Genomic DNA, 10070 nt, shown 5'->3' with positions numbered 1-10070 from the left:
CCAGCATAACCCACTAGAGCACGCCACTCACAGCTCAGCGGTGCCAGGAGTAAATCTGCGTGACCCGTTCAAGGTCCCCCAAAGACCCCTGGGTGTGCCCCTGGTAGCACCAGCACATCACGGTGGCACGTGCCCTGGGTGGGCAACCACGGTACTGAGCCCGGGGCTCCTGATCTCTTGAACGAGCAACGATACCGACCAGAGTCAGCAGTCACGTTCTGGAAACAGTGGGCTCTGCGGCCCCAGCTGAGCGAACAAGCCCTTCCTTCTCTGCGGTTCCGTGGGGGATGTTCATGGTTCTTCAGAGCTAACGGACAGTCGGGGCTCTGAGGCACAGCCAGCCTCACTGTGCTGTTGTGTAGAAGGAAAGGCCGCCCGGGACATACCAGTCACCCCGGCCAGTGGGCCAGCATCTGAACACATGTGCTTGGAACACATGTCCAAGGCGGGCAGCCCGCCAGCAGGCGTGCACGGAGCTTCTGTTCACGCCCCTCCCGTGAATGGGGCCCCCAAACATGTCTTACGCTCAAATGTATGTTTGAACAATGATGTCATGGTACTGATTTGGGTGTGTTTCCTTAAAAACAGACACTGAGGGTGCTTTCCGTAGAGAGGAATCAGAACCGTCTTAAGCTTTGGAGGGTTTGCTCGGACCCGGAGGATGAGCACGAGGGAGGTTTTGGAGGGGGCTTGGCCTGTGCACTGCCCAGGAGGGTGGGCCACGGGGACCCCTGGGCGCATTACAAAGCCCGCCCCTGGTGGGCCCACCCCCTCCCTGCTCACCGGCTTTCTCCTGCCCCTGCTGCAGGGCTGGCAGACACGACAGCGACAGTGGACCCCGCTGCCCGGATCCTGCCTCCCCTCTCTCCCGGTCCTCCCGCTCCGCCCACCCTCCACCTCCTCAGGTGCATCATGTTACCCCCCACCCCCTACCCCCCGCCACCGCACCGGGAGAAAAAAATCCCACCGCTTGTCCTGGAGCAAACGGGCCACCTCCTGTTGGCCTTGCACGCACAGCTGTATGTAGACTTATCTGCGTTTTAGGGCGGAGCTAGAATCTTCACGCCACTGACAGTAAGCGCGTGCACGCTTAGCTCAGTGCCGGGGCGGGGCGGGGCAGCGTACACCAGGCCGACTCCGGCCATTTCCCAGCTCATTTACTTTCCTAACGAGGATCTACTGGTGATTCTAGAACAAAGGTCAGTGCAGCTAGAAGACCACAAATGGCGAAGCATCACTCACTCATGTAATCACAACTCCGTTTTTGTCCGGACGTCTGTTCGTCTTCCCTTTCTACCCACGAGGGGTCCCTTCTCTTTGTGCTGCATATTTAACATTTGAGGGCATTTTTTCTAAAATTTGGTCAAATATTCTGTTGTTAGTGGAAGAGCGGGTGTAATTTCTGCCAGGAGCTACTCGGCTCTGAGAACAGACAGGCGTCCTCGAAAAGGTACCCCTGACTTTCAGACGCCTTCTGTGGAGACGGAAAGTGAGAAACGCGGGTGAAACAATCTCCTTAACGTGGCTTCGACCGTGGGGCGGTGGGCGCCCGCCGGCCAGTCTGCCCAGGACAGCTGTGCTTTATAACAAGGATGAAATCATCTGATTGTCTGTCGTTGGCCCTCCCATCACCCGTGGTGTTTCTCTGCAGGCCCCGAGACAGCACAGCAGTGGGTACTGGCTGTGCTTGGTCATGAGTGAGCCCTTTGTTGGAAGGCCTGTCCCCCCCACTCAGAGATTGTTCCAGACCTCTCTGGCTGGGCCTTCTCTGCTGGTGCGGCGCTGCGGTCAGCGGGGTCATGTTCAGGGGTCTGTGCCCAATGAAGGCGAGCACCACGTCACCATGTGCCAGGCCTGGTCCCCTGGCCGGAGCTCCCATCGCCCTGGTCCAGAGGGCGAAGCCAGGAAGGCAGTGACCGAAGAGGTCACTGAGAACGTGGGGACCAGGGATGGGCCAGGCACTGGGCTCAGTGCTGCCAGCCCACCGGCATCACCGTGTGACACCTGGACACAGAGACCCTCAGGGTCACTGAGTCTCCCTCAGGGTCTGCTTTCTCTTTCACCCAGAAAGTTGGTTTCTTCTAAGAGCGCCTTTTCAGCAAGTCCCTGGGAGAAGGTTTTCATGTTTTTGGCCTGGAGCCCACGTCACCCCATCCCAACCCCTCCGCTGTGTGACACACCCGAGGGTCTCAGGTGACTGTAACACCTCACAAGCATCATAACTGGGAGGGTGTGCCCCCCCCCCCCCCGACTCGTGAAACTACAGAGTGAAACTAACTCGTGAAACTACAGAGTCCAGGTCAGGAGGCGTCCCGGGCAGACTTCCCTGGGTGCTTCCCTGTGGGCGTGGGGCACAGCAGCCGGGGGGCGGGGCGGGCACACCCCCCTCTGCCGCCCCAGCACCCGTGGGGCACTGGCCACAGTTTGGTTGCTGCCACTCATACCTGAGTGCTTGGGACACATCACAGGTGCCCCTTTTGTCTAGAAAATTGGCCAAAGAGTTTCATCCAAATTGGTGATGAATGTAAGAGCGCTGAAATGAAGGCTAGTGTTGTTACTGATTCAATAAAAAGGCAAAACAGGGCTGCAGGCAGGCAGATGCACAGCCCCAGGGACCAGGGCAGAGACTAAACCCAGCCGCTCGACAGAGCACAGCCTGCTGTGGGGGAAGAGTGAGCCCGGGCGGCCCCGGGGAAGACAGGGGGAATGCCCAGGGCACAGGAGAGGCCCCACACTGTGAATGATGTGGCCCGCAAACCAGGCTCTCCCTGCAAAAGGGAAGTTATATTTTCCAGCGTATTTGTGACTGTATGTTGGAGGCTTTCTGTTTAATCTTTTGCTTAAGGAAACAAGCAAAATCCTCCTTGCATCCAAATGAATCACAATGTAAAATAAACATTTATGCCTCAGACTTGCAAATATCAGCTGTTTTTACTGTTTGGCAAACTAGACATTGACCTTGGAAAGGAACGTTTTCTAAAATAAACACCCAACACTAATAAACACTAAGAGAACACCTTGGCTAGCGCCTGCTCTGACCAGCACTGTGGGCGGTGGGTGGGAAGGCAGGACTCCTTCTGTCTCCCGGTTTGACTGCCCTTTTAAAATCTGTGGGATTGCAGTTAAATCCCTCCTCTTATTTCTGATCTTGGCAATTTGTGCTTTTTTTTTTTTTTTTTTTTTTTTGTGGTCACGCTGCACGGCATGCAGGATCTTAGTTCCTGGACCAGGGTTCGAACCCGCGTCCCCTGCTGTGGAGCTCGGCGTCTAAATCACTGGACTGCCAGGGAAGTCCCTCATTTTAACTAATCTTTAAAAAGAACCAACTTAGGGCTCTGTAAGTTTTCTCTATTGTTAGTGTCCTACTTTGTTGATTTCTGGTGTGATCTTTGTCTATAAAAGGTTTTAAATCTATGCTCCATGGAAAATTCAAGATTCCCAAAACCCACCGAGGGAGGGTCCTGGAAGGGGTATCGTGTGAGGGTCCTCCCGACGCTCGCCCACGTGCCCTCCACACTCACTAGACCCTCTGTGTGAAGGTTAAGAAGTTGAATCCGGAGACCTGGGTATGAGGTCAGCTCTACGACTGGGTGGTGGTACAGGTGCTGGTGTGAGCTGCTTTCCCCTCTAGGACTCATTTTCTACATCTGCAGAGAGAGAGAAGGCTGCTGTGTCCTTGCAGCCGGCGCTGCACCTCGAGCCTCCTACTTGCAGAGGCTCCACGTGGGGCACGTGGGGAGGCCCCTCCGGGAATCCGCAGAGGCTGCAAGGCCCGGCTCTGTCTACTCCCGTGCGTCTCCACCAGGCAGAGCGCACTGCGGCCACGTCAGGCAGAGGGAATCTAACACCGCACGTGGGTTTCAGAACGCGGAAGGGCTGCGGCAGTGGTGGCGCCACGCAGTCGGCCTGAAGTCGCCCACGGTGGTCCCTGCAGGCCACGCGGCTGCCGGGTCCCCTTCTGCTGGAGCAAGAGCCCACGAGAGCTGCCGTCTGAGGCTGCTGGGCCCCGAGCTGCCCCGAAGCTGGTCCTGCTGTCTGAGCCGGCCCCGCCTGAGGTCTGCTGAATTAGGACGTCTAGATGGGGTCTGGGTGGTCTGTGTCTTCTAATGCTTCCCCAGGGTTTCAGACGTAGGCCTCCACCCCCCGCAGGGATGACAGGCAGCAGGAACTGATGATATACATGGTGGAAACGAGTGGTTCTCAAAGCGGGCTCCAGGGGCTTCTGAGGGTCCCCAGATTCTTCTAGGGTCTTGGCTTGTATTTCTCATACAAGAAGTATTGATAGAAATATAATCTACATAGATTTAAGCTCTTTGGCCTCCTTCAATAACTTTCAAGCATAATATGTTTAAAAGTTTTGGTCTTGAGACCAAAAAGCTTGGGAACTGATTTGCAGACAATTTTCTGGTGTTTTAGGCTAGTTGTTGCTAAAGAGTTAAGCAGATCTAAAACTACTTCCTAAAGATTCTCTATTATTTTTTTTTTGCAGGTTTCCATATAATCCACCTCCATCAGGTGGGATGGCCCAACATGAGAGAGGATGCAACTGAATTATCCCATTGGCTTTCATTAAGAACTAAGAGTAATATGAAGAACATTTATGCATCTTCTGGAAACTGCATTTAAGGATTCGGTCTACCATATTGTATGTAATACAAATATATACATAACACAGAAATAGTTTTCTCTAAGAAAACGTTTGTCTCTTGTAATGTGTTAGTGTGTCTTGTTATTAGATATGGAAATTAACAGCTCACTACTTTAAATTTTGCCTTTGCTACCAGGAAGCTCAGAGCTAAATTTTGTGTTCAGCTTGAAATAAGTCTGAAATAAGGAGGGGAACCACAAGACAGGTTTTTATTTTAAACTCCTCAGGGAAATAAATCTTTAGCCCTCGCCACACATGTGCATTAAATGGTTAGAGAGAAAAATCTCAGAATACTGTAGCCAGGGAGGGTTTTGATTTTGCACACATAAGTGCCAAAGAATCATGTTTTTGGCGAGTAAAGATTCTTTGAAGTAGTAATTACAGCTGACCTTGAGCTGGGGACGTACCGTGTGGTCCCAAATGCTTCACACACACCTCAGCATAATCCTTCCCAGGGTCCACCGTGTCCTCTTATCCCCATAACACTTAAGAGATGGAGACACAGAAATGTAATGAGAGATGGCTGACAAAGAACAGCAGGCTGGAAGGCTCCTTGGGCCACCTTTAACCTCCAAATGAACATTCTCCTGGACCACACTGGGGAGGCGCTCAGTCTCTAAGCTGAGCACAGGGCCACCATGCCAGGCCACGGGAACGGCAGCCCTCTTCCCCGGTCAGCATCTGGACAAAGGCAATGCTGGTCTGAACCAGGCCACTCTGGGCACCTCACTGGTGACAAGGCATTTGTGTGCACGTCTATTAACACGCAAGTGTTTTTACTGCTCATTTCACAGTTGGCGGAAATTTCCATGCTAACATCAAAGGTACAAAATTACAATTTCAGAGTCAGTTTAATATAACCAGACCCCACAGATCACCACCTTCCTTCCACAGAATTGTATCATTTCTCGTGAAACCACAAAACTGAAGTTTCTGATTTCCGGCATCTGCTATTTCCGGAAAAGACGCATCTGCTTTCCAGCAAGACGCTCTGCAACATATTCTTAGGAGTATATTTGAATATAGCTTTCATGGGGGGGGGGGGTCGGTGACACAACAGGAGGTTAAGTACTGTTGCCAACCTTATTACAATACTCTTTGACTAGCATTAGAATTATTAAAATCCTGGTCACTGCTGGCAGTAATTAAGGCCGATGACCCTTTGCCAACCCCTGGAAATTCCAGAGCCCCAGGTGGGGCAGCACCACGGAGAGACCATCTCAGATGAACTTTATTTATTTATTTATTTATTTGGCCTCGCTGCGCAGCTTGTGGGATCTTAGTTCCCTGACCAGGGATCGAACCTTCACCCTCGGCAGTGAAAGCGCCGAGTCCTAACCACTGGACCGCCAGGGAATTCCCTCAGAAGACCTCTAAATACCTCGGAGATCTCTTCCTGACCACTGTTTAATATCCTCCTAAAAAGAAATACAGTCATCAAATTTCTCCTTTATTTAAGCATTAAGAAGCTGCAGCGCAGTGACTTAGAAAACATCCTCAAAACATCAGTTACAACATGAACAGACATGACGTGTCAGGTGTAGAACCTTTCTCACTTTTTACTGAGGGTCGTCAACCAGCGTAATCTAAATGTTCCACACATCTGCTTTTAAAGTGAAGAACAAGGCACACAACTCTACCCGACGTCACAAGGGAGAAAAATGTGCGTGGTGTCTTACCGCGGCCGGTTAAGAGCGAGATGGGGCTAGGAGCCCAGAGAAGGGGGTAGGATGAGGAGAGGGAAACAAAGGATAACACAGGGGCACAGAGACCACGCATGACCAGCAGCAGGACCCAGACACACACGGGCAGACGCAGAAAGACGCTCTGCAAACATCAATTCCTTTAGGAAAGTCTTTAAAATGTTATTGTCACGATGGGCAGAACCCTGGGCCTCTTAATCACCGGTATTTGCACTAAGTGCAAATGAGACCAAGTTACGACTCTGCCCACCTTGATCTCACAGTTCACTCTCAACCTGCTGGTTGATGTCCAGAACGAGCTTTCGTTTCTCCCCCAGGACCCAGCTCTGCAGACGCCACCGGGGGCGCCCGGAGCATTCACGAGACACGTGTCTTAATTTCACCTCCAAACGATTGCTGACTTTGCCTCTCTGGTAGTAATACACTCATTTAAAATAAAAGACAGTCTAGCTCTGTGCATTCAAACAGGAGGCAAGCTATTCAGTGGATGGGGTATTTGGTTTTGCATCTCATCTGGCGGCTGATCTAGCTCCCACAAAATTAGATGCTCCGTGTCTACCTAGATTTGTGCCTGGCATGAGAGAGCGAGATTAGAGCAGAGATCTCCACAAGAAAAATACAAACTGGCTTTTAAAAATGTAAAGCTTCAATGTAAATATAATCGACTTGACACATTAAAGTCTGAGATAAACATTAAGCTAGTTATTAACTTTTACAAAATAAGTCCAAAATTGAGGTAATACATTACACTCTTCTCTAACCAGCTTTATCTGATTATAACATTTCCCCCCCTTCTCAACCTTCGAGTGAAATAGATGCATGGAAAAAAAAATCTAGAAATCAGCCTGGAGTTAGTGGGGAAGGGTATGACTCCTGAAAGGCAGCGGAGTCTTACCCTTTGTTCAAATAATTTCCTTTTCTCAAATCACTGTATACAACTGTACAAAGCCACCATGTCACTGATTTTCACACAGTGATTAAAAATACTGAAAACACACACATCTGCCCTGCACTCCCCACTTTCTCCCTAAACAAGTGGCTCTCTGGCCCGGCACATCTTGTCCTGCGTCTGGGTCCAGCTCTGCACTTTGCCCCCTTCCTCTGGCTACCCTTCCTTTCTGTAGCACAAAAGACATTTGTGAGCAGCCCTTCAAGTACAGAGGATGCATTTTGCAGAAGCCGAGCCTCGCTCTGGCTCACACCTTACCCCAGACGCTGAAAACAATTCCCGCAGCTGTGCTTCAGAAAGTCTTGTGTGCGCGCGCGCGTGAGGTTTGTGAGTGGAGAGAGCATTGCGGGCAAGAGCATGTATGTGAACCAGTGTGAGGACGTGTGAGCATGTGTGCACGTAGGAGCATGAGTGTGAGGTGTCTAAGTGTGCGTGAGAGCACGAGTGAGTGTGAGAGCTGAGTGCGTGTGTGTGAGGGTAAGCATGTGTGAGTGTGCGTGTGTAAGTGTGTACGTGGGCTCGAAAGCCCCCACGAGTCAGTGTTGTGACCGCAGAGCACTGTGCCCGGCACAGCGCCCACTCTCCAGGCGGACCTTCCTGGCGGTCACTAGCCTCCCCCTTCCCGTTGGGAAGTTCGGTTCACTTGAGCCCCCAGACCTTCCAGTCCCCGGGACATGTTTCTACTCAGGAGAAACAAAATCCTAAGCGCAGCACCGTGTCCAGCTCTGCACCAGACGGCCACCCTCCTGGTTCGCCCCGCACCCACACGTGGCTGTCACCCACTGCTCGGACCAGGGCACCTGGCGTCGCGCACCCGCAGAGCGACACCCACAGACAGGGGCCCGCGCCCCGCGGAGGGTCTCCGGGACCTACGCGAACCTTAGGAGTGGGAGCTGACAGGCACCTTCACCCCCGCTCACCCCCCGCCCCACCCCACGAGCCCCGAGGACACCTGGGGCGTGGAAGAGGCCCGCAGGTGCAGAAGGCAGGCCCGCAGACCCCGGCGTGCGGCAGGTGGGCCGCGGGGTCGGCGAGGCGGGCCGTGTCCCGCGGGGGCCCCTCGGCTCCCGGGAGGGGCGCGGGGGCGTCAGCGAGGCCGAGTGTCCCCGGGGCGCGGTCACAGCGAGCTCAGGTGCGGCAGCGCGTCCAGGGGCCCCGCCCGGTCGCGCGCGGCGGCCGCCGACTCCACGCCGCGCAGCCACTCGGTGCACTTGCGCACCAGGCCCTCGTCGGCGGCCGCGGCCTCCTCCTCGTACTCCACGTCGTCGTACTTGTGCCGCTCGTTGAGCAGCGACACCTTGAGCAGCGGCCGCAGGTCCGCGGGCCGCGGGCCGGGGTCGGGGCCCTGCAGGCCGCCGGGCAGCAGCGGGGCGCCGGGCAGGGGCGGGCGGCGGCCGAGGCCTGCGGCCCGGGCCCGGGGGCAGGGGGCGAGCGGGCGCCCGGCGTCGGCCGAGGGCGCGGGCGCCGCCCGACGGGGCCGCGCCAGCAGCTGCTTCTCCAGGTGGCGCCGCTGGATGACCAGCACGGCCTCGGGCGTGAGGCTCAGGGAGAAGCGCAGGGCGGCGTCGGGCCCGGCCCCGGAGGTGGCGGCCCCCGCGGGGCCGTCGCCGGAGCCGGCCGGCCGGGGCGCGCACGGGGCCGGAGCGCGCGGGCGGCCGGGCGCGGCCGGCGGCGGGGCGCGCGGGGAGGCCGGGCCGGGGGCGCGGCGGGCCGGCGGCCTCTTCAGGGTGGCGGAGGGCCAGGAGCTGGACAGCAGCACCGGGGGTCGCTCGGGGGGCCGCCTCTTCTTCTCCGCGGCCGCGGCGGGCGGCAAGGGCCCCGGCGGGGCGCAGGCGGGCACGGCCGCCTTGCGGGGGGCGGCCGGCTTCCGGGGCGGCGGGCGCGCGGCGGGGACCCCCGGGGCCGGAGTGGGCGGCGGCGGCGGCAGGGGCGGGAACGGCATGGTGCTGCCCGGCCGGCGGGTCGTCAGCGCCCTGGAAGGAGAGGGGCGGCTTTAGTCTCGGTGCGCGGGGCCCGGCGCCCTCCCCGTGGGTGGCCGGGGTCGGGCCCTCGTCCTCGCTCCGCACCCACCTCGGTCCGGCCGCAGCATCTCCGGCTTCCTCACGTCCCGGCGCCCACACCCAGGGCTTCACGCCACGGCACCCCTCCCTCCTTCCTTCTCTCCTTCCTTCCTCCCTCCCTTCCGGGGCCGGGGGCGCTGCCCCGACTCGGGTCTCCTCGCCCGGCACAGCGGGCACTGCACCGGCCGCCCGGGCCACGCCGAGCCAGACGCGCCGGCGGGAGGAGGAGCCGAGCGCGGTGGCCGAGGACGCGGCGGGGCGAGGAGCCGCTGCGCCCGGCTGGTGTCACGAGCGACTGGACCGGGCGAGGCTCCCCAGCTGGCCTTCCACCGCCAGGGGCTAGTTTTAATCCACCAGAGGCGGGGAGAACCAGGCGTGTCCTAAGCCCTAGGCGGAGTCCTTGCACGTTGGAGAGAAAATCCTGAGCAGCCTCTCGGTGCCTTTAAGATGGTGGGCAAGGCGGCGGCGGCGGCGGCGGGTGGTACCTCTGGCCGGGCCGGCCTCGCAGTCCGGTGTCGGAGGAGAAAGCTGGCTGGAGCTCAGAGGTGGGGAAAAGACATTTCAGGGAATCGTCTTGCTTTTGTTTTTATAGGATGATGCCACTGCTGAAAGACAGTCATTTTAAAATTAAAAACCTAGTTTTCGGCAAAATAGGCCAGTTTCAGTTAAATCATGATATAGGAAATGCCAGACATTAAGTTCTTTTCAGG

General features: G+C 56.3%; 1 protein-coding gene and 1 long non-coding RNA gene across 3 annotated transcripts; one reads left to right on the top strand and one right to left on the bottom strand.

Annotated features, from left to right (window-relative positions):
• Nucleotides 1-973: 973 nt before the first annotated feature.
• Nucleotides 974-7044, top strand: LOC309667403. The gene is made up of 2 exons (XR_014267755.1): nt 974-4055; nt 4490-7044. It is a non-coding gene; the product is annotated as an uncharacterized lncRNA (long non-coding RNA).
• A 1233-nt stretch (nt 7045-8277) lies between these two features.
• Nucleotides 8278-9516, bottom strand: PRR18 (proline rich 18). 2 transcript variants are annotated; one of them, XM_082475799.1, is made up of 3 exons: nt 9371-9516; nt 8976-9273; nt 8278-8942 (listed from the first exon to the last, which is right to left on the bottom strand). In XM_082475799.1, the coding sequence occupies exons 2-3, from the start codon at nt 9240-9242 to the stop codon at nt 8418-8420; spliced, it is 792 nt and encodes a 263-aa protein (XP_082331925.1). In that variant the 5' UTR covers nt 9243-9273; nt 9371-9516; the 3' UTR covers nt 8278-8417. The 2 variants fall into 2 exon arrangements, with proteins under 2 accessions (XP_082331925.1, XP_082331924.1); XM_082475798.1 differs by having other exon boundaries at nt 8278-9273.
• Between the last annotated feature and the right edge of the window lie 554 nt (nt 9517-10070).

Source organism: Balaenoptera physalus (genome assembly GCF_965194825.1).
Source record: "Balaenoptera physalus genome assembly, chromosome: 9".
Lineage (NCBI taxonomy): Eukaryota > Metazoa > Chordata > Mammalia > Artiodactyla > Balaenopteridae > Balaenoptera > Balaenoptera physalus.
This window is presented reverse-complemented; position numbering and strand designations above follow the sequence as displayed.